Source organism: Podarcis liolepis (genome assembly GCF_965112155.1).
Source record: "Podarcis liolepis genome assembly, chromosome: 7".
Lineage (NCBI taxonomy): Eukaryota > Metazoa > Chordata > Lepidosauria > Squamata > Lacertidae > Podarcis > Podarcis liolepis.
In genome coordinates, this window is record NC_139561.1 from 9,813,159 (window position 1) to 9,836,898 (window position 23,740).

Sequence of the window (23,740 nt, forward strand, 5' to 3'; positions counted from 1 at the left end):
CCCTGCAATTAAGACAGCCCCCAGGTCAAGCGTGGCGAAGAGAGCGAGCTCGTACTCTGCCTCTCCACACCATGCATTTAAAAGCACATGCAACGCCACATTTAAAGCCCATGAGAGAGTCCTGGGATCTGTGGGTTGCCCAGGGTGCTGGGAATTGTAGCTCTCTCTGTGTCTTTGGACTTGCAGCTCCCAGGATTCCTTCTGGGGGCGGGGGAAGTCATGGTGTGCTTGCTCTGAATGTGTGCTGGATGTGGGTCGGCAGCCAGATCCTTTGGCCAAGCCTTGACTCGCTGCAGAGATTTGTGGGGACTGTGCTGGACTGTGTGTAGGGGAGGGAGGGGACTTTGGAGGCCAGGAACACCGATGTTCCCAGAACATATAAGCCAGGGGCTTTACAAGGCTTAAAGGTTCACGGGCAGCCAAGCAACCCATGTTCCAAGGAAAGGCGGCTTTGGGAATCTACATCCTCTCTCATCTTTTGCATAATTCAGTGTGCTCTTATCACTTCACCTGTCTCTACTACACCATACACCAAAAGTTTCCCTCTTAGCAAACTACAGTTCCCATGATTCTTTGGGGAAAGTCATGTGTTTTAAATGTGTGTTGGATGTGCTTTAAAGGCATGGTGCAGATCTGCCCTGCCTCTTCACAAAAAAGCTCCTCACTGCAAGATGTGGCTATCCACTTTAAATGTCTATGGCTGTTCTTTGCTCTCTTGTTTTGGTAATGTGGTTGGCTGTTTTGTTTTTGATCCTTCTTCGTGCAATGCATTACTAATTTGTGGAATTTTAAACTATGAATCTGTTTCTTGCTGTATTGTTGTGCTGGGTGTTTTCGGTGTTTTAAATATTTCCCAGAAGCCCTAAAAGGTAGGGTGGAAATGTCTTAATAAAATTTCCCACTGCCAGATGGGGTGGTGACCACTAGCTATAGAAGGGGATTTTAGGCAAATTAAGAACCGAAGAAGAACCCTGCAAAAGCTCACCTAGTCTAGCATCCTACAGTACTCATAATGGGCAGCTAGATGCCTTGAACAATTTGGAATGTGTCATTGAACTGTCATTGTGCCCCTCGCTTGCCTGTTATTGGAGTGTTGAAAACTCAGACTTTTGTATTGCTGGAATGTTGCCTACTGTAACAAAGATATCCTGTTCTCGCAGTGGCCAGCCAGATGTTTCTGGACAGCCTGAGTGCAACAGCATCCTCCCAGCTTGTGATTCTCAGCAACTAGTGTTCAGAGGCATTCTGCCTCCTACAGTGGAATTAGAACATAGCTAATATGACTGTTCTTTGATATCCTTATTCTCTAAGTTACAAATAGGTAGCCGTGTTGGTCTGCCATAGTCAAAATAAAAAAATCCTTCCAGTAGCACCTTAAAGACCAACTAAGTTAGTTCTTGGTATGAGCTTTCGTGTGCATGCACACTTCTTCAGATACACAGATACCCTTCAGATACCCGAGGTATGTAACCTCGGGTTACATACGCTTCAGGTTACATACGCTTCAGGTTACACACTCCACTAACCCAGAAATAGTGCTTCAGGTTAAGAACTTTGCTTCAGGATAAGAACAGAAATCAGGCTCTGGCGGCAGCAGGAGGCCCCATTAGCTAAAGTGGTGCTTCAGGTTGAGAACAGTTTCAGGTTAAGAACAGACCTCCGGAACGAATTAAGTACTTAACCCGAGGTACCACTGTACCCTTTTTAAAGCCATACAAGTTGGTAGCCATCACTACATCTTGTAATGAATTTCATAGTTTTGACTATGTGATGTATGAAGAAGCACCTACGGTACTTTTGACCTCATTGGACAGCCCTAAGTTCTCATGTTATGAGAGCTGGATAAACACTTTCTCCTCACATTATTTTAGTGATGGCTGTGTGAAATCTCCAGGTTCAGAGGCAGTCTGTCCTGAATGTCAGTTGTTGGGGGACAACAGAGAGTGCTTATGCCCTGCCTTGTCTTGTGGTCATCTTTCTGCCAACTCTGAGAAGTAGCTTGATGGACCAGAAACAGCTTTGGTCTGATCTTTCAGGGCTGCCATTAAAGTCTTATGGACAAATGAGAACAGCGCCCAGGCATTTTGGTCGCAAGTGGTTGAAAGCCAGGTGCAAAATGTGCCTGATGTCTGGCTCGTTTCAAACACCTCCCAATACTAAAATTTGTCAGTTTTGTATTCCATACCCTCCTGGTCACATTTTTTGATTGGATGCTATCTCAGTTCCTTTTAAATACCAGTTCTACTCCAGCATTGCCAAGCATATTCATTTTTAATTCCTGATTTTGTTTTATTGATAAGAGCCCTTTATATTTCCTTATATTCCCCATTATAGGTGAGGTATAACCTGTCATACATTGGATTACATTAGCAAATAATTTCAAAAAAAATGCTTCCTGCAGGCCCATCACCATTTTCTTCTTCTCTGTATTTGTAAAATGGCATAGCCCCCCTCAGACCCTAGAATCAGGGTGGTATATCAGCCTTAAATGAGTGCCTGACGTCTGAGTGCTGTTGTTCCGATCACATTTCCGGAACCACTTGGCATAACTTGTTGGCCTACGGCTGACTTGATACACCCCCAAATCCTTCTATTTTTGGCCATTGACAAAATGCCGCTTCCCACTTTGAGCCAAATATACCTGGAGCCCCAGATAGCCTCGGGACAAAAGTTACAAATAGAGCAGCCACCTCGGCCAGTGACTGCCGGAACTCCCATTCTTCCTCTGGGTTCCATTAGATGGGTTGAGTCTGGGGCTTTTTATGGTCTCTGCTTCAGGTTTTCAAAATGGCTCCTTTAAATCCCACAGCCAAACCCCCACAAAATTCTGTGGCAGCCATTAAGATTTTGCCAGGTGCTGTTAGCTTGCATTTCATAATCTGTGAAATGGAAAAATGTTGCTGGTGGGCTGTGATGGTGGGTGGTAGAAGGTCAGAGGAAAAGAGGTATTGAAAAAGAATGGGCAGTGTGGGGAATGGTGAGAAGTGATTTTCAAGCTGCCCCCTGCCCCTCACAGCTCTAGCCTCCTCCCTTCCTGAAGAAGCCAAAGACTCACTTAGTCTTGAGTGGTCATGTTCCACCTGCAGTGGAGCCCCATTTTGCATCAACTTGCCTGCTGAAGAACATTTGTCTATCAGAAGTCTTGAAGGCCACAGAGGATGATGGGGAATTTCCGAGGTGCATGTTCAGTGGTTCATATAGAGAAGCCTTTGCCAACTTGGTGCCCTCCCATCAGCCTGGTGGGAGTTGTAGTCTAGGTTGGCAAAGACTGATGCTGAGCATTGGTAGATTGGTTGTGATGGGCAAGCTGAAGCTTGCCTGCTGTTGCTGGTTCCTTTTTGTCATCAAGGAACGTCTGGTGAGGTTTTATGAAATGTGGTTTTGACCAGTTCAGATTACCGGTAATTTCCAACCAGAGTTTGTTCTACCCATGGTTTACACTTGATTTTTGAAAGCCGCCCTGAGAACGTTTCTGCCCAAAGGGTGTGATAAAAAGGTAAAGGAGACCCCTGATCATTAGGTCCAGTCGTGCCTGACACTGGGGTTGCGGCGCTCATCTCCCTTTATTGGCCGAGGGAGCCGCCGTACAGCTTCCAGGTCATGTGGCCAGCATGACTAAGCCGCTTCTGGCGAACCAGAGTAGCGCATGGAAATGCCGTTTACCTTCCCGCAGGAGTGGTACCTATTTATCTACTTGCACTTTGAGGTGCTTTCGAACTGCTAGGTTGGCAGGAGCAAGGACTGAGCAACGGGAGCTCCCCCCATCGCGGGGATTCGAACCGCTGACCTTCTGGTCAGCAAGTCCTAGGCTCTGTGGTTTAACCCACAGTGCCACCTGCATCCTGTAAAGGGTGGGATAGAAATGCTATAAATAAATTAACAAACAAACAAATAACAATGATTGATTCCAAGCTATGGTTTGTGGTCCACGTGGCTTGAATAGTTTCGCTCTTTGTTCCATGAGGATCCCTGGATCCTTTTTTTAATGAGGTTTTTATTATCTCCCCCAATAAAACAGTAAAATAGCAGGTACAAAAAATACAAAAAGTCTTCTCTTAAAAGAAATTCTTAGCCCTTACCACCCACAGAAGTTCTTACCTGAACTCTTTCCTTTCTCCTCCCAGCCTCTCACCCTGGGAGGCCGTCATTTTCCTGTCTCTCATCCAGGGCCCTCCATCAGCTATCTGCCTCCCCCAAGAGTATACAAATTAGAACCTTAATAAAGGCCACAGACATAGGACTCTAAAGAAAGAAGAAAATAAAGAAGGAAATGGATAATAAGAAGAGAGGAAAGAGAAAGAAAAGAAGCTTTAAAAGACAAAGGAAAAATAAACATTTGAGAAAGATACAAAAACAAAACTTCCGATTTTACATCTGCCAGTCACATAAAAAAGAGGCGTGTTTAAATCATTCAATCCATGCTAACATCTGTCTTCTCCGCTTTCTGTTATTTGCTTCAAGGCACGGTGTCTCAGAATCATTCATTTCTTTTCATCATGAAAAGTCCAAGACCCACTGTCAAAGATCCCTGGATCCTATTCCAAATATCAGCCAACATTTCAAACCATGGATTGACAATTTAGATTAATGCTAAACCACACCTTGGCCCAAAGGACTGCAAGCCAACTTCAGGGGCTGTGGCTTCAGATCCTGGTTTGGCATGCACTTACAAGTCATTACCACCCACCCCCCGCGTGCCCCGATGGTGCTGGTTCAAAAATCAGAGAAACCGTGGTTTGGTTTTAAATCTGAAGCAATTCCACTGAACTGGTGGAAGCCCAAGACAAGTGGGGTAGAAAGGAAGAGAGAAGAACCGGGGAGCACACATAGCTAGAATCATAGAATCATAGAGTTGGAAGAGACCACAAGGGCCATCGAGTCCAACCCCCTGCCAAGCAGGAAACTAGCTAGTGTAGAGTTCCCTGTGCGATTCGATTTGCATGAATTTCTTGGTAGTATATTTTTTTTAAACAGGGTTCTTGCTGGCCTCCCCCATCCCCAAAGTCTAAATCTAGATTGCAAGTTCATCAGGGCAGGGACCTGGCGCTTTGTTCTGTTACTCTAAACTAGGCTTCCTCAACCTCATCCCTCCAGATGTTTTTGGCCTACAAATGATCCCTAGCTAGCAGGACCAGTGGTCAGGGATGATGGGAACTGTAGTCTCAAAACATCTGGAGGGCTGAGGTTGAGAAAGCCTGCTCTAAGCACTGCACAATGGTGGCAGTATATAAATATCTTAATTACCAATGATAATAACTCATTAGGCTTTTCAGGAATCTTGAGTCTTTGCCCCAGGGTGGGAAGTGCAGCCTAAGCCAAAATGTTGGCTCAAGTTAGCCGTATTTCTAAAAATAAGTCAGACAGCACTGACAGCATAGGCGGCAAACGCTGGGTGAAAGGTGCTGTTTGCGTGGAGGCCTTCGCTGGCAAGGTGCTATATTAGTCACGGGAAAGGATGGTTGTGGGTGGCTAAGACCAAGAGGATATATGGAGGGCACTTGCAAGGTATTCCCAGGCTGGGATGGCGTTGAGTCTTTGCGAAGTCTGCCAGCTCAACGCTTCAGAGGAATCCTTTGGAGCTGAACCTTCTAAAGGCAGGAGTGGATTCCCCATCAGCTTTCACGGCTGCATTTGTGAAGCATGAGGTTGTACCTTCCCTGTTGGTTTGTCTTACTCTGTTTGAAGTCTCGGTTGGCAATGCAAAACCTTTTCATGGGGCTTCTCCCACAAATGAAAGTCTTATAACTTAGAGAGAGAGAAGGGAGATTTTGCCCTGCATAGTCTTGCCATTGCATTTACTTTACTCAGGCATGCAAACAGCTGCTCGCCTGTGGCGATCAGGTGCTACCTGCATCTGTAAATGGCAGGTGGGCTGGTTCTCTTTCCTTTCAGGTTATCAGCGCGCCATAGGTAAAGGTAAAGGGAACCCTGACCATTAGGTCCAGTTGTGGCCGACTCTGGGGTTGCGGCGCTTATCTCGCTTTATTGGCCGAGGGAGCCGGCGTACAGCTTCCGGGTCATGTGGCCAGCATGACTAAGCTGCTTCTGGCGAACCAGAGCAGCGCACGGAAATGCTGTTTACCTTCCCGCCGGAGCGGTACCTATTTATCTACTTCGAACTGCTAGGTTGGCAGGAGCAGGGACCGAGCAATGGGAACTCACCCCGTGGCGGGGAATCGAACCGCTGACCTTCTGATCGGCAAGTCCTAGGATCTGTGGTTTAACCCACAGCGCCACCCGCGTCCCTTCAGCGCGCCATAGATGACACAAATGTAAAGGAAGGGCCGTGCTGCAGTGGCAGCACAATGCTTTGCATTTAGAAGCACCTGGGTTCAATCCCTGGCATCTCAGGTAGGGCTTGGGAAGGCTCTGGTCTGGAATGCTGGAGCACTGCTGCCGGTCAGTGTAGACAATATTGAACCAGATGGGCCACAAGCATATTCAATGTGTAAAGAATATGTTTTTGTTTTAAGAGGACTAGTAGTATGAGGATTTGTTCAGTTTTGCTAATGACTTAGATTGTTAAAACATGGCTTTTTTGTTCCTGCGGGGGGGGGGACCCCATTCTTTCTCTCTCATTTTTTTAATGGTATTTTTTATTAATTTTAACATATAAATTATAAAATGTACCACAAAACTTATCAATTATACAATCTTTTTGGACTTCCATCAGCACCTCTAATGATCCACCGTTTTAACCACTTCTTATGCATTTCTTAACTTTATATTGCCTTTACATCTCTTAACAAATCATCCTCCCCCTTATCCATTTTTACAATACTTCTAATAATACTCCTCACAAAACTTCTTGCAACCCTACAAATGTCATCAGTTCTTCACAATTACTTTTCTAATAGTCCGTAAATTTACTCCAGTCTTCCGTGAATTTCTGGTCTCGCCGGTTTCGAATCCTTCCTGTTAGTTTATCTAATTCTGCACAGTCCATTAACTTCATCCTCCATTCTTCAATCGTCGGTAACTCTTCTTGCTTCCATTTTTGGGGCAATAATATTCTTGCTGCTGTTACTGCATATAAAAAGAGCTTACATTCCTTTCTATTTATGTCACTCCCCACCATTCTTTCTCTTTTTAGATGGTTTCACCCAAATATTACCGGAGTGGAGGCAGAGAACCTCCTGCTGACACGAGGAGTAGATGGCAGCTTTCTGGCCCGGCCCAGCAAGAGCAACCCTGGGGACTTCACCCTTTCAGTTCGGTGAGTCAATTATGAGAGAGAGTTTTGCATGCAGGAGATCCTAGGGTCAGTCCCATTCAATCTCCATTTGACAACCTTACTAAGACCTCTTTAATCAGGTGATTGGCCTAGAGTATATGTATGCAAATATAGCCATAGTTTCATTGCGTGGTGAACCAGCAACCCCTTTCCTTTCTCCCTTTGGAGGTTGAGAAGCCCAGTTTCTGAAGAGGGCAGCGAAGCGGGAGGAGGGAGCCTGGCCTGAGTTCAGAGGCCTTTGAGACCCACTGCCAATCAGATAATTTAGATAAGCGGTGGGAAACCTGCAGCCTTCCCAGTGTGGCTGGATTCCCCTTCCCATCAGCATCCGACTAAACATCAGGAATGACTTTCTGACAGCAAGAACAGTTAAACAGTGGAACAGACTCCCTTGGAAAGTTGTGGACTCTTGGAGATTTTAAATCAGAGGTCAGATGGCCACCTTGTCAGGGATTCTTTAGCTGGATTCCTGCATTGCAGGGGGTCGGACTTGATGACCCTCGAGGTCCCTTTCAATTCTACAATTTTTGTTTTCATTCTATGAACATAAAGGTAAAGGGACCCCTGACCATTAGGTCCAGTTGTGGCTGACTCTGGGGTTGCGCCGCTCATCTCGCTTTATTGACCGTGGGAGCCGGCGTACAGCTTCTGGGCCATGTGGCCAGCATGACTAAGCCGCTTCTGGCGAACCAGAGCAGCGCACGGAGACACTGTTTACCTTCCCGCCGGAGTGGTACCTATTTATCTACTTGCACTTTGACGTGCTTTTGAACTGCTAGGTTGGCAGGAGCAGGGACCGAGCAACGGGTGCTCACCCCGTCACAGGGATTTGAACCGCCAACCTTCTGATCGGCAAGCCCTAGGCTCTGTGGTTTAACCCACAGCGCCACCCGTGTCCCTATGAACATACTTGAACGCTAATTGCAGGAGAATAATCTTTGTCGTTAGAACCCAAAAAACTTGTAGAACCTTGGGAGAAGGTTAAAGACACTTGCTTTTTGTCGCTCTCGCTCACTGCAGGCAGTACATTTAAAAATAAAAGCAGAAAACACAGGCACGGAGCTCAGCTTGGTGCCCCAAGCGGCCTCTTTGCCCATATCCAAGGCCGGCCCTGACGGGGACAGTTGGGTCTGACTTGATACAAGGCAGCTCCATGTGATCATATATGCATTCTTGTAAGTCGGCTTTCTTGCTGTCTCGACCAGGCGGAATGGAGCAGTCACCCACATCAAGATCCAGAATACAGGCGACTACTACGACCTCTACGGAGGGGAGAAGTTCGCCACCTTGGCAGAGCTGGTGCAGTATTACATGGAACATCACGGGCAGCTCAAGGAGAAGAACGGCGACGTGATCGAGCTGAAGTATCCGCTCAACTGTGCTGACCCCACGTCTGAAAGGTGAGAAAGCCGGGAGTTGGGCGAGGAGGCAGCTGGGCACCAAACAGGATGATTTCCTGCTGATAGGGCATGACGATGGTGGTGGCGTCAAGCAGTGGCGGAGGAACCCTCTCCAGCACCTGGGGCGGGGCAGCCTGTACAGAGTGCGCATTTGCGGCATCCTGTGTGTGCGCACTCTGTACGGGATGCTGCACATGCGCACTCCGTACGGGCTGCTGCTTGCACAGCGACCATACAGGCTGCCACACAAGCGGCATCCTACACGGACTGCGCATGTGCAGCATCCCATACGGAGTGTACATGTTCGGCAGCCCGTACAGTCGCCATGCAAGAGGCAGCCTGTACAGACGCTGCGTGCCCTTGGCCACTCTGCAGCTGGGGGGAGGCAGGGGCCATCTTGTATCCACCCCCAGAGTGGGGTGGATTGCCCCCTCTGCCCCCCACATTGTACGCCCCTGGCGTCAAGGTAGCCCCTGCAAATTCTGGGTGTGGCCAGTGTTAGCATTAATGGTCTAGGTGCAAGCAGGCCTGGCTTCCCCCCGAGTCAGGCCTACTGGTGAACCAAGCTGGTCAGCAGCTGTACAGGGCTAGGAGAGACCCTCTTGCCCTCTTGGGTCACCTGATCCCTCCTGAGTTTGACACTGCAGGACCACCCGTTGGCCACCTGCAGTGGTGGCTCTGCAGTGCAGGCGGTAGCTCACCCTGCTTATGCACTGCCTTTTCACTTTGCTTTTATGTCCTTTAAAATATTTTTGGCTATACAGTAAGCCCGCAACTTACACACATTTAACTTGTGTACATTCAGCTTTACACGCTTGGCAAACAAATAAATATTTTTTTTTAAAGAGAGGATGGGTGCCTGGGGAAAAAGACTTTGTAATTCCATCTGCCATCGAACCCTGTGTGTTTTGACAATACATGATTTTGGCTTTAGGCACAGTATCCGGAACGTAACCTGCGGGCTTCCTGTGATTTAGCTGTTTCCTAAAATTTGTGTACTGCTTGATTTGCAAGAAGGAAAATAAAATAAAATTATCAGTAAATACAGTTAAAGTCAACTTTTTAAAGCATTTTAAAAAATAAAATCAATGATAAACAGAAAACTGATTAAAACAAGTGTCCGCATTACATGTATGTGAATAGGCTTGGCAAAAAATGTTTCTGGCAGGCGCTGAAAGGAGTACAGTACAGCAAAGGTGGCTGCCTGATGTCAACAGGCAGGGAGTTCCAAAGTGTAGGTGCCAACACACTAAAAGATTGCTTTCTTACGAATGCAGAGTGAGTACAGTGGCGCCTCGCAAGACGAAATTAATTCGTTCCGCGAGTTTTGTCGTCTTGCGATTTTTTTCGTCTTGCGAAGCACGGTGTCGGGAAAGTTTTGGAAAAGCTTCAAAAATCACCAAAGTCTTTAAAAACCTCAAAAAATGCTACCACACCGCGTTCTATGAGTTGTTCCTCGAAGTCAAGTCGCAACTGTATTAACGGTGTTAAGAAAAAGGAAACAAACTTGCAAGACGTTTCCGTCTTGCGAAGCAAGCCCATAGGGAAAATCGTCTTGCGAAGCAGCTCAAAAAACAAAAAACCCTTTCGTTTAGCGAGTTTTTTTGTCTTGCGAGGCATTCGTCTTGCGAGGTACCACTGTATTATGTGGCACCTGTACCAGGGCCAGTTCTGCAGACTGAAGCAGTGTAGTGGGCCTATGTGGAGTAAGTCCATCTGGCACGTAAATGGGTCCCAAGTTGTTAATGGTTTTGTATATTAATAACAACACATTGAACTTGGCCTGGTAACAAATTGGCAACTGGTGCAGGACTCTGGGCAGAAGTGTTACGTAAGAGTGAAGTGTGCCTTCCAGTTTCAGCGACCACTTTTTAAAAATAAATGTATATTTAAGAGGCTTGTGCATAAATTTTGGCACTTCTGCATTGACCCCTACATCACACCTGTTTGTGGAACAGTTGCTGAGCGCAGGGTTCAAAATTAACAGGGCGCCAGGCGCATTTTGCACCTAAAGATTCTCCATTTGCGAGCACCTCCAAAAGTCTGGGTGCCATTTTTTAGTGCCTGGCCGACGCTCAAGGATTACTGAAGCTTCAAAGTATATGTGAAGGATAGACAATATATTAAGGAGTTTAACAGTAAAGAACAGAGTGTTTTGAAAACTGAACTGTGGTACCAATATTTTTATTGTAAACACCAAATTAAGCATGCATTAACAATTTCTGCTAAAACTGTGTCACTTATGTGAATTGCATCTCTCCCCCCCCCCCCCGGTGGCGACTAGACATTCTGTTTTGGCGCCCACAACTCAGGTCCTGGAAGCCATTTGGCTCCTAGCTTTTCTATCCCACTGGCTGAGTGCAGGCAACTAGTGTGTTGGCCCGATGCGACTCACCTCATTTTGCTGCCTTTCCAAAGGTGGTTTCATGGGCATCTTTCTGGAAAAGAAGCGGAGAAGCTGTTGACAGAAAAAGGGAAACATGGGAGTTTTCTTGTCCGCGAGAGCCAGAGCCACCCGGGAGACTTTGTCCTTTCCGTTCGGACGGGGGACGATAAAGGAGAGAGCAACGATGGGAAGTCCAAAGTGACGCATGTCATGATCCGGTGCCAGGTAAAGGAATGAGGATGTGGGTGAGGCAAAGAAGCTGTAAGCCTGGAGGAGGAAATTGCTGCAGCAATTTCTGGGTGTGCTTTAATGTAGGTGGAAAGTTTGCATTCTGGTTCTCTGCATCTAGGTAAAGGTAAAGGGACCCCTGACCATTAGGTCCAGTTGTGGCCGGCTCTGGGGTTGCGGCACTCATCTCGCTTTATTGGCCAAGGGAGCCGGCATACAGCTTCCGGGTCATGTGGCCAGCAGGACTATGCGGCTTCTGGCGAACCAGAGCAGCTCACGGAAACGCCGTTTACCTTCCTGCCGGAGTGGTACCTATTTATCTACTTGCACTGGCGTGCTTTCGAACTGCTAGGTTGGCAGGAGCAGGGACCGAGCAACGGGAGCTCACCCGCAGGGCTTCAAACCGCTGGCCTTCTTGGCAAGTCCTAGGTTCTGTGGTTTAACCCACAGCGCCACCCGCCTCCCTCTCTGCATCTAATTGCAGTCAAATCTTGGTTCCTGAATGCCTCTGCTTTGGAACATTTCGGCTCCTGAACGCCAAAAACCCAGAAGTAAGTGTACCGGTTTTCGAACGTTTTTCAGAACCTGAACGTCCGACACGGCTTCTGTTTGAATGCAAGAAGCTCTTGCAGCCAACTGGAAAGCCGCACCTCGGTTGTTGAATGTTTTGGAAGTCGAACGGTCTTCCAGAATGGATTATGTTTGACAACCGAGGTTTGACTGTAGTGGAGGATTTTTTTACTGTATCTCCCCCCCCCCCCCCATTTTTTATTAAAGTTTTTTTTTTTTGGTAATACAAGACAATCAAAAACAAGCTAATCTAAATAAAAACAGCTAAAGAAAAGAAAATGCAGAGTCCTCTCTCGAAGGTAGCTCTTCGTTCTTGTCTCACACAGAAATGGTGGACCCTCGCAGCTCTCACCTGGGAGTTTTTCGTTCTTCTCTGAGCCTCCCTCCCTGGGAGATCTTTCACCCAGTGTCCTTCACTGACCATCCATCACCTTTGTGTCTGTATAATCCCAATAAAGACCTAGAGCAGAGGAGACCAAGGAAAACAAAAGAGAAAGAAAGAAAGAATAATGAAGATAAAAGGAAAGAGAAAGAGAAATCCTCCTCCTAAGACTGCATCTTTAAAGAACAAAAAATGTGCTTTTTGGTGTGTGCTGAGGCTGGGGTTTTAGTCATATGCAGATTTATGCAGCCTGAATTGATTTTCTTGATAGATGGAAAATAATTTCTAAAAGTGACTGGCCTAGAATAAATTATGCAAATACAGGGCACCCGCGTGCATAGCTAACTAGCGCCTGTCTCTTCTCCTTTCCTTCCAAGGATATGAAGTATGACGTTGGTGGAGGGGAGAGATTTGATTCCTTGACAGACCTTGTGGAGCATTACAAGAAGAACCCGATGGTGGAAACCCTGGGGACTGTCCTTCAACTGAAGCAGGTGAGAAGAAAAACTCCCGGTAATGAGCATTTTGGAGAGGGATGGGCGCCAGTCCTCTGCAACGGCCCTGGTGTGTGCGTGTGCCTGTGTGCTCTTGTTTGCAGAGTGAGCCCTTCCGTGTGGATCCCTTCCCTCTCCAGGCTTCAAATCCTTGGCAGGGCATTGCTTTGCATGCAGAAGTTCCCAGATCCCTGGCGTTTGATGGCTGGCTCCTATCAGAGCACAGTATCAGTTGAAACTTAGTTTTTTTACATTCATAGAACATGCTCTTCTAAAGGGCTATAAATATCACCGCTTTGGAAGTCAATGCAAGGGCCAGGTGCCACCATGCCCCCCCCAACTTTGCTTACAGCCCCCAAACTGGATGAATGGGTCTTGAATCCAAACTCTTGGAAATAGGTGCATCATTTGGAGCGCATGAACATTTTCCATACAGTATGAATGGATCTTACATGGGAGCTCTGTCCCAGGGATGGTAAAGTAAAGGTAAAGGGACCCCTGACCATTAGGTCCAGTCGTGGACGACCCTGGGGTTGCAGTGCTCATCTCGGTTTATTGGCCGAGGGAGCCGGTGTACAGTTTCCAGGTCATGTGGCCAGCATGACTAAGCCGCTTCTGGCAAACCAGAGCAGCGCACAGAAATGCTTCCCGCCGGAGTGGTACCTATTTATCTACTTGCACTTTGATGTGCTTTCGAACTGCTAGGTTGGCAGGAGCTGGGACTGAGCAACGGGAGCTCACCCCGTCACGGGGATTCGAACCACCGATCCTTCTGATCGGCAAGTCCTAGGCTCTGTGGTTTAACCCACAGCGCCACCCGTGTCCCTCCCCTGGATGGTGCCTATACACAAAAACGTCTATGCTCACGTGCCTCTCTTTCTTCCTCCACAGCCCCTCAACACCACCCGCATCAATGCGGCAGAGATTGAGAGCCGTGTCAAAGAACTGAGCAAGCTGGCAGAGACCACCGACAAAGTTAAACAAGGCTTCTGGGAAGAATTCGAGGTAAGTGGGGTCCTCTGCCTCCACTGTCGGAGTCAGTAAGTGCTTCCGAATGCACGTTGCTGGAAACCACAGGAGGGGAGAGGGCTGTTCTGCTTGAATCTTGCTTGAGGGTTTTCCATTGGGGCAACCGGTTGGCCACCGTGAGAAGAGGATGCTAGACTAGAAGTGCCATTGGCCTGATCTAGCCATTGACTCTTCTTAACTAAAAGTGTGGCGGGTGTGGAGCTGTTTTGCGTGCATCTGGGATTTCTGACTACAGTGGTGCCCCGCAAGACGAATGCCTCGCAAGACGGAAAACTCGCTAGACGAAAGAGTTTTCCGTTTTGGAGGTGCTTCGCAAAACGAATCTCCTATGGGCTTGCTTCGCAAGACGACAATGCCTTGCGAGTTCCTGCGGGTTTTTTTCCCTCCCCCCCTTTTTCTAAGCCGCTAAGCCGCTTATCAGCTGATCTGATCAGCAGATAAGCCGCTAATAGCGCTAATAGCGCTAATCCGTCAGTGGGCTTGCTTTGCAAGACAAAAAAACCGCTAGACGAAGAGAATCACAGAACGGATTCTTTTCGTCTTGCGAGGCACCACTGTATTGATTTGAACTTACCAGCTCGTCGCTTGGGCTGCAGTTTGTTTCTTGTGCATGTTCAGTCTTTCAGTGCAACTCGGAACAATGGTTGTGAGTTGCTCTTAGAGTTTAGGCACTTCTGAGGAAGGAACTTTGCCTCCCAATGCTTTCTTTGCCTCTGGGTGAGGTTGCTGGTTTGTGGGTGGAAAGGTAAGAGCTTTCCATAGCATCGCTGCAGCACCACTAGAGGGAGCCATGGCACCGATGGATTTCTCTGGGGTTCTTCTTCCTAAGGACTCAGTGGCTATTGCCCAGCTTGAGAGACCCACTAAGCATTTTGGTTTTCTGTGACCGAAAAAGGACCTTGTTTTTAAACCTGGTTCAGGAGGCAAACCAGGGGACATGTGGTCTAAACCACAGAGCCTAGGGCTTGCCGATCAGAAGGTTGGCGGTTCAAATCCCTGCGATGGGGCGAGCTCCCGTTCCTCGGTCCCTGCTCCTGCCAACCTAGCAGTTTGAAAGCACGTCAAAGTGCAAGTAGATAAATAGGTACCACTCTGGCGGGAAGGTAAACGGCGTTTCCGTAAGCTGCTCTGGTTCTCCAGAAGCGGCTTAGTCATGCTGGCCACATGACCCAGAAGCTGTACGCCGGCTCCCTCGGCCAATAAAGCGAGATGAGCGCCGCAACCCCAGAGTCGGCCACGACTGGACCTAATGGACAGGGGTCCCCTTTACCTTTTTATCCCACCCTTTAGGCAGAAATGTTCTCAGGGCGGCTGAATCCATGGAATTCTATAAAATGCTTAGCGTCGGTTCATGGCCATGGTTATCCAGCTGCTGCTTACAAGGCAGGGTCCACCCTTATCCCCGCAGGGATATTCATAGTGGCATCTTTCTTTGGCACTTGCCTTTGTGTCGTTGGCCCACGATGGGTGGGGGTGGGCACATGCTGGTGAAATTCGGGGCTGGTGCTGGTGGAGGAGGCGGTAAACACTTTGCACGATTCGTTGAATCCTCCTTGTTCTTTGTTCAGACTCTCCAGCAGCAAGAATGCAAACTCCTCTACAGCCGTAAAGAGGGGCAGCGGCAGGAGAACAAGAACAAGAACAGATACAAGAATATTTTGCCCTGTGAGTACTGAATGCTCTGTCCTTGCCTCTTCCTCAAAGCCGAGATTCCTGGCCAGTAAGATTCACCCGGTTAACCTTTGAGCTTTCACATCTGTTGGTGAGAATGTGCAGCCTTCTTTTCTGACGCTTCCAGTTAAAAGGGTCTCTGCTAGCAGGAGAGGCCCCTTTCCATGCCACTCTGGAGAGCCGTTGGCAGGCCCTCTTCAGCCTGGTTCCCTCCTGATGTGGCTGGGGCTCTCAACTCCCACCATCCCTGGCCATTGGCCATGCTGACTGGAGTTAATGGAAGTTTGAGCCGAGCAATGTTCAAACATTCCTTTGAAAAGTATGTGGAAACTTCAACTGGTCCAGAATGCTGTGGCCAGACTGCTGACGAGGCCAAACTGTTAGACTGTTGACTCATAAATATTTTAAAGAAAATATTCCCCCCCCCCCAGTTTTTTTAAGAAGTTTTACAAAGATACAAATCCAATATTTCCCCAATAAACATGTATATTTTGACTTCCTGCACCCCTTTTGCGGTTTCTTATATTTCTAAAATTCGTAACACTGCATTTCCTTCATTATGCCAATTATTAATTACTCCCTGGTTTTCCTTTAACATGAATTTCAACTGCTTGGTTTTAAGTTAATCCTGCTAATGAACATATGTGTACAAAAACATTTCAGATAATCCACAAATTTTCCCCAGTCTTTGATAAAGCTTTTTGGTTCTCCTGGTTTCTTATTGCTCCCTAAAGTTTTGCCATTTCTGCATAGTCCATTAATTGAGCCTGTCACTCCTCCTTGGTTGGCGCAGAATCTTCTTTCCATCTCTGAGCATAAATGATCCCGGCTGCGGTAGTAGCATACATAAACAGGGGTAGTGTGGTTTGTTTGTTTTTTGGTCTTTAGGTAACTCTGAACCGATTATCCCTAAAAGAAAAGCTTCTGGTTTTTTAATAAAAGTTATTTTAAACATTTTCTTCAATTCATTATCAATCATTTCCCAGAAAGCTTTTGCTATCTTACAAGACCACTGACGGTTGACTCATACTAACAAAGTTCTGGCTAGTGTAACTTTGGGAGGGATGTGTGTGGCCATTTGGCCATCACAGGCTGGTTCAGAGTAGGGATGGGAAGGCAGGTAGGAGGAGGAAGGAGAAATTGAAAAGAAATGATGCAGTTTCTCCTCCAGTCTGCTTTCCCATTCCACCTAACCTCAGCCAGCCATGACAGGTAAGGCTGGTTTTCAACTTAGCACGAAATCTGGCGTGTAATTAGCTCATTTTGCCTGGAGAGAAATTTCCAGCTCACGTTGTCTCTAACACAGAGGATAAACTTCTGTGATGCTTTTTTCCCTGGTTGCCCGGGCACAACTGTGGTTCGCCCGAGGCAACCAGCAGGGTAGCAGTGGACAAATAATATCTGACTTCGCAATTGCTGGTTGTAGCTGTTTAATAAGGTTTGTCTTTGTTTTCCCCTTCCCTCCTTCCAGTTGACCATACCAGAGTTGTCCTTCATGATGGTGATCCGAATGAGCCTGTTTCTGATTACATAAATGCCAATATTATCATGGTAAGGGTCTTGGTGGGGGACCCCCCCCCCCCGCCTCTGGGAGACTTGCAGACTTAATCTTTACTGTTGAGGGGAGGGGTGAGTCTGGAGGAGCATCCCCTACCAGATAGTTAGTGGACCCCATTATTACCTGTTGGTTAGACAGTGTTCTCGAAGCTGCCAACATGAGTTTGACGAAACTGCGGGAGGCAGTGGAAGACAGGAGTGCCTGGCATGCTCTGGTCCATGGGGTCACGAAGAGTCGGACATGACTAAACAACTAAACAACAACAACAACATTATTACCTGTCTGGTGTGGGTAGGGGAGGGCCAATCCTGGGATAAGTTAAAATTTTGTTGTTTAGTCGTGTCCGACTCTTCGTGACCCCATGGACCAGAGCATGCCAGGTACGCCTGTCTTCCACTGCCTCCTGCAGCTTGGTCAAACTAATGTTAGTAGCTTTGAGAACACTGTCCAACCACCTCGTCCTCTGTCATCCCCTTCTCCTTGTGCCCTCCATCTTTCCCAATATCAGAGTCTTTTCCAGGGAGTCTTCTCTTTAGACTGGACTGCTACAGGTGGGGGATCAACTCCCAAGAGACTGTGATCTGCTCACTGTATTGAAACGCTGTCTGCGATCTACCCATTGTCATTGCCAGGCAAACTTGTGAGCTTTGGGGGGGGGGAGCAAAAGTTGTTGAGCTTTTCTTAGGGGAGACTAAGTCCATGGATGCAACACAATCGACCAGAAGATCGCGATCGACTTGTTGGACATGCCCGTGTTATATGACCCCCCCCCCCCAATTTTCTATGAAATAATGTATTCATGCCTGTATATATATTTTTCACTGTAAGTTTCTTGTCGACCCTTTAGGTGACAAGCGGCTTATAACAGTGTGCAATCTCACTGTATACAAGTTGTACAAGTGACAATACAGTTGTACCTCAGGTTAAGTACTTAATTCGTTCCGGAGGTCCGTTCTTAACCTGAAACTGTTCTTAATCTGAAGCACCACTTTAGCTAATGGGGCCTCCTGCTGCCGCCGTGCTGCTGGAGCACGATTTATGTTTTCATCCTGAAGCAAAGTTCGTAACCTGAAGCACTATTTCTGGGTTAGCGGAGTCTGTAACCTGAAGCGTATGTAACCTGAAGCGTATGTAACCTGAAGCATATGTAACCCAAGGTACCACTGTATAGTATTTCAATAACTTAATTATTATTCTTATTTTGCAGCCGGAGTTTGAAACCAAGTGCAACAATGCAAAGCCGAAGAAAAGCTACATTGCCACCCAAGGCTGCTTGCAGAACACCGTCAACGACTTCTGGAGGATGGTGTTCCAGGAGAACTCGCGCGTGATTGTTATGACGACGAAAGAAGTCGAGAGGGGAAAGGTAAGGAGCCCACGGCTCTCAGGGGATCTTGCAATGCTGATTAGCCTCTGAGCATATCAAAACAAAATTTAAAAAATCCTTCCAGTAGCACCTTAGAGACCAAGTAAGTTTATTATTGGTATGAGCTTTCGTCTCAGGGTGGATTTGATTTACTTCCATCAGCCTCCACATCATATGGCCTCTCTGTCTGGGGATGATGGGAGTTGTAGCCCAATACATACGGAGAATTTTAGTTGGCTGACATTGACGAAACCAGCAGCCCACCACCACCCTGTCTTGTTTTCCAGAGCAAGTGCGTAAAATACTGGCCAGATGAACATGCCCTAAAAGAATACGGTGTGATGCGCGTCCGAAATGTCAAAGAGAGTGCGGCTCATGATTACACGTTACGGGAACTCAAGCTTTCAAAGGTTGGGCAGGTAAGTCCGTGAAGTTATTTCTTTAGCTCTGGCCAGTCTCTGGCTCGTATTCTTCAAATGTGGTAGCAGCCAGACCTAAAGAAGAGCCCGCTTCTGTCCCATATATGTTTGTTTACATACGGCTAATCATTAAAAAAATAAATCAGAGCAGTTTGTACCAATTGTACAAAAACCCAAACCATATAAAAATGATAAAATCAGAAGTCAGCTAACGGTTGGAAATCCTTAACTGCCTGAAAAGGCCTGGCAGAATAGAAAGGTTTTTAGCAGTTGTTTAAAAGTTGAACCACGAAGCGCTTGCTGAATCTCCATTGGCAGGGAGTTCCACAGAACTGGGCCAATGGCATAAAATGCACTGTTGTTGTCAAAGAAGCCTCGCCAACTTGGGGAACGATCAACAGTTCTCCTGAAGGTGATCTCCGTGATTGAACTGGAATATAAGGCAGTCCCTGAGGTGCCCTGGAGCTAAGTTGTTCAGGGCTTTGTAAAATCCACCCTCGGCACTATCCGTGTCACACATTAAAAACTTCCCTGAACAGGGCTGCCTTCAGATGTCCTCTAAATGTCAGGTAGTTGTTTATTTCTTTGACATCTGATGGGAGGGCGTTCCACAGGGCGGGTGCCACTACCGAGAAGGCCCTCTGCCTGGTTCCCTGTAATCTCACTTCTCACAGTGTGGGAACCGCCAGAAGGCCTTTGGAGCTGGACCTCAGTGTCCAGGCTGAACGATGGGGGTGAAGATGCTCCTTCAGCAAACATGGAGGCCGAGCATAGCCATCGGGGCTAGTCTCCATTGAGAGCCCTCTTCTCCATGAATTGGTCCAATTTTCTTTTAAAGCCTCCAAGTTTCAGCCATTGCTGCTTCTTGGAGTGAGTTCCGTAGTCCATGCAATGTGTGAAGAAGGACTTTGTTTTATCTGTCTTGAATCTCTCCTCTGAAAAAAGGTCTTGGTTTGCCAGGAGTGCATATAATGTTGGGGGGTGGGCAGTCTGATCTCCTGAGGGAGGGGCTTCTTCTGTAACTGGGGTGCTGCTGTTGAGATGACTCCTCCTCATCTCCAGTGGCGCACCCTTCCCCACCCCCAAAGTGCTCCTTAAAAGGCAGGAAAAGATATTTGGCTGCCATCTCTCCAGGGCAACACCGAACGAACAGTCTGGCAGTATCACTTCAGAACCTGGCCTGACCATGGAGTCCCCAGTGATCCTGGAGGAGTTCTAGATTTCTTAGAAGAGGTTCATCACAAGCAAGAAAACATCTCAGATGCTGGCCCAGTCGTGGTCCATTGCAGGTACCGTGATGCTTGGGCTCTGCCAGGGGTAGGCAACCTAAGGCCCGTGTTTTTACATGAGTAGCATGTGTCCTTTTATTTAAAATGCATCTCTGGGTTACTTGTGGGGCATGGGAATTCGTTCATTTCCCCCCTCAAAATATAGTCTGGCCCACCATAAGGTCTGAGAGATGGTGGACCGGCCCACGGCTGAAAAAGGTTGCTGACCCCTGGGCTATGCCTTTGATCTTCAGCACAACATTTTTCAAAGCCAGAAGAAGCACAAATATAAGTTGTGTGTCTGCGTTTTTCCCCTCTTTCCCCCTCCTTCCTAGTGCTGGAATCGGCCGGACCGGAACATTCATTGTGATAGATATTCTCATTGACATAATCAGAGAGAAAGGTGAGTCCCACTGCTGTTGTGTCAGCCTTTGCCTACCTGGTGGGTTACAATTTCCATCAGTCCCAGCCAACACAGCTGTATGATGCTGAGGGAGATGGGAGCATGGGCTTTCTGGAGGCAAGGGCTGATGGGTCACGAAGGCAGAGCACAGCCAGCATGGCTGGTAGCCACCAATAGCCCTTCTCCTCCATGAATTTCTCCTATCCTCTTTGGAAGCCGTTCAAGTTAGTGGCCATCACTGCCTTCTGTGGGACTGAGTTCCAGAGATTAACCATGCCCTGCATAAGAAAGGACTTCCTTTTATCTGCCCTGAATCCTCCATTGTCCAGATTCTTCGCAGTTCCACTTACCGTATTTTTCGCTCTATAAGACGCACCTTTCCCCTCCTAAAAAGTACAGTGGTACCTTGGGTTTAGTACTTAATTCGTTCCGGAGGTCCGTTCTTAACCTGAAACTGTTCTTAACCTGAAGCACCACTTTAGCTAATGGGGCCTCCTGCTGCTGCCGCGCCACCGGAGCATGATTTCTGTTCTCACCCTGAAGCAAAGTTCTTAACCTGAGGTACTATTTCTGGGTTAGCGGAATCTGTAACCTGAAGCGTATGTAACCTGAAGTGTATGTAACCCGAGGTACCACTGTAAGGGGAAATCTGTGTGCGTCTTATGGAGCGAATGCAGGCTGCGCAGCTTTCGCTGAAGCCAGGAGAGTAAAACGGATCGGTGCGCATCGATCCCTCTTGCTCTCCTGGCTTCAGGGATAGCCACCCGAAGCCTCCTGAGCTGTGCATTGCGCTCGCTGAAGCCAGGAGAGCAACAGGGATCGATCCCTCTTGCTCTCCTGGCTTCACTTCATTGGAGAGGCGCTTTCGCTGAAGCCAGGAGAGCAAGAGGGATCGATCCCTCTTGCTCTCCTGGCTTCACTTCGCTGGAGAGGCGCTTTCGCTGAAGCCAGGAGAGCAAGAGGGATCGATCACTCTTGCTCTCCTGGCTTCGCTTCGCTGGAGAGGCGCTGCGCAGCTTTCCCTCTCTGCTCAGTGCCCCTTCAGCGAAGCGGGAGAATAAATGGAAGTGGCTCCGCGTCTCTTGCCGCTTCGCTGAAGGGGCGCTGCGCAGAGAGGGAAATCTGTGCAGGGCCCCTTTAGCGAAGCAGGAGGAGAAACAGAGCGCCTTCCGTTTCTCCTCCCGCTTTGCAGGAGAGGTGCTGAGCAGAGAGGGAGAGAATCCCCCCCCCCCCCCGTTCTCCTCCTCTAAAACTAGGTGCATTTTATGGTCAGGTGCGTCTTATAGAGCGAAAAATACGGTGCTGTAGCTGCTTCAAATGGAGCCTACAAACAAATGAAATTAGAACGAAATGGAGCCTCCAGGCCCAGGAGCAGTATCTTCTTGAGCCCCAAGTCCTACAGGCACTTCCTCAAGGCCTCTTCTGGTTGGTCACCGTGGAGAAGAGTTTGCAGGGCTTGGTGGGTCCTTGGTCTGACCCAACAAGGCCATCCTTGCCTCCTCACTCCCACACTGCCCAGCCTAGATTGCTGCTCTTCAGGAACTTTGGATGTCAGTGCAGAAGTGGAAGTATTTCGCTGCCGGCATAAGCTGCTGCTGGCTTGGGAGCTTAGATGTGACCTCAGCTGGAATGAGTGGAGCTGGAAGGGTTTTCTCTCGGGTCCTGCCTGGGCATCCCTGTCCTGCTGATCCTTTTTATTCCCTCCCTCCAGGCGTCGACTGTGACATTGACGTCCCGAAAACCATCCAAATGGTGCGGTCCCAGCGGTCAGGGATGGTGCAGACGGAGGCCCAGTACCGGTTCATTTACATGGCGGTGCAGCACTACATCGAAACGCTACAGCGTCGGATCGAGGAGGAGCAGGTAACGCCTCGAGTCGGGCTTTGAAGTGGGGCCGCTTTGGCTAAGGGCCCAGCGGGCGGGAAGTTCCAGTCTTGCCTTTAAGAAATAGGATTGTCTTTCAGATTTTCCTTCGTATTCTGGTTTTAGCATCTGTGTTTGTTGGTTTACGTATTGTGAGTGTATTTTAGTTACCTTGGTTAAAAAAAGGAACTGGTAAATTTAATTAATAATAAAACTAATATGATAAATAAGTGAGCTCCCTTGCCTCCATGTGCTCTCTGTCTCTCTCCCTTTCAGAAGAGTAAGAGAAAAGGCCACGAGTACACAAACATTAAATATTCTTTAGCAGACCAAGCCAGTGGAGACCAGAGTCCTCTTCCACCCTGTACTCCAACTCCGACCTGCCCTGAGTAAGTAGATGATCTCCTTCCCTCTCCAAGATCACATGCAAGGGCAAAGTTCGACATCACAGCCCCCAGATACAACGGCAAGCGACACGACTGTGGCAGCGATACAGTCGTACCTCGAACGCCTTGCGACTGGAACGTTTTGGCTCCTGAACGCTGCAAACCCGGAAGTGACTGTTCCGTTTTGCGAACTGTCTTGGGAACCCGAACGTCCAACGTGGCTTCCTGCAATCGGAAGCTGCGCCTTGGTTTCCAAATGTTTTGGAAGTCGAATGGACTTCTGGAACGGATTCCGTTGGACTTTCGAGGTACGACTGTATATTAATGAGGAGAAGAAACTTCCAACAAAGGATGGCAAAATACCATTGCAACTGCAAAGTGTAAATTTCAGCAAGGTTTACAAGGAACCAATATAGGCCCATTTATTATTGTTGTTGTTGTTGTTATTAAGTTTTTCATCTAAGCAGATAAAAAAACAGACAGGCTTCCAGGTAAGATTCTGTTTCCTTTTTTTTTTTGAATTATATTTTTATTGGTTTACCAATACAAAAAAAAGAAAACAAAGTTGTACATTCAAACTTCTTAATTACCTCTTAATTCCATTTTTTGACTTCCCTCAATTTGTCTGAACTTCCTTCATTTTATAACTTTTAACACAATCCTACTTATTGTTATTTATTCTGGTAGCTTCAATTTCATTGTTTATACTTATTATTAGATTTTCACATCACAGAGCTTCCTTAAAACTTACAAACGTAATCTGGTTATCACTTAGTTTTTGCAAATATTGAATAAACTTCTCCCAATCTTCTGAGGTAAGATTCTGTTTCCAAGGTCTTCCTCAGGTGTTAACACCTCAAAGGCCGTATATTTGCAGTTTTCACAACTGGGAGGACTTCATCTTCCACTGCTCTGGGCTTATCCATGCGGAGGAAGGCCCAGGATTGCACTGGAAGCAAAAATGCAGGAGGTGGGCTCCCCTGGGTCATTCCTGTCCTTGTGCACCATTAAGAGACTGCCTTTCCTTGTTACCCAAATGCCTAGGCACTGTGGCTTTATCCACATGGAAAGATTTGGCAAGGC

At 47.5% G+C, this 23,740-nt stretch overlaps 1 protein-coding gene across 1 annotated transcript in view; it reads left to right on the forward strand.

The window, feature by feature from the left end:
- The window catches only part of PTPN11 (protein tyrosine phosphatase non-receptor type 11), a 31,718-nt gene that overhangs the window by 445 nt on the left and 7,533 nt on the right, over positions 1-23,740 (forward strand). The window contains exons 2-14 of the mRNA XM_083511418.1: positions 7,094-7,216; positions 8,440-8,634; positions 11,053-11,245; positions 12,578-12,694; positions 13,586-13,699; positions 15,292-15,388; positions 16,866-16,945; positions 18,160-18,318; positions 18,606-18,737; positions 19,872-20,026; positions 20,341-20,408; positions 22,120-22,271; positions 22,548-22,660. Coding sequence (XP_083367544.1) covers positions 7,094-7,216; positions 8,440-8,634; positions 11,053-11,245; positions 12,578-12,694; positions 13,586-13,699; positions 15,292-15,388; positions 16,866-16,945; positions 18,160-18,318; positions 18,606-18,737; positions 19,872-20,026; positions 20,341-20,408; positions 22,120-22,271; positions 22,548-22,660 — 1,698 coding nt within the window. The remainder of the gene's footprint in view (positions 1-7,093; positions 7,217-8,439; positions 8,635-11,052; positions 11,246-12,577; positions 12,695-13,585; positions 13,700-15,291; positions 15,389-16,865; positions 16,946-18,159; positions 18,319-18,605; positions 18,738-19,871; positions 20,027-20,340; positions 20,409-22,119; positions 22,272-22,547; positions 22,661-23,740) is intronic.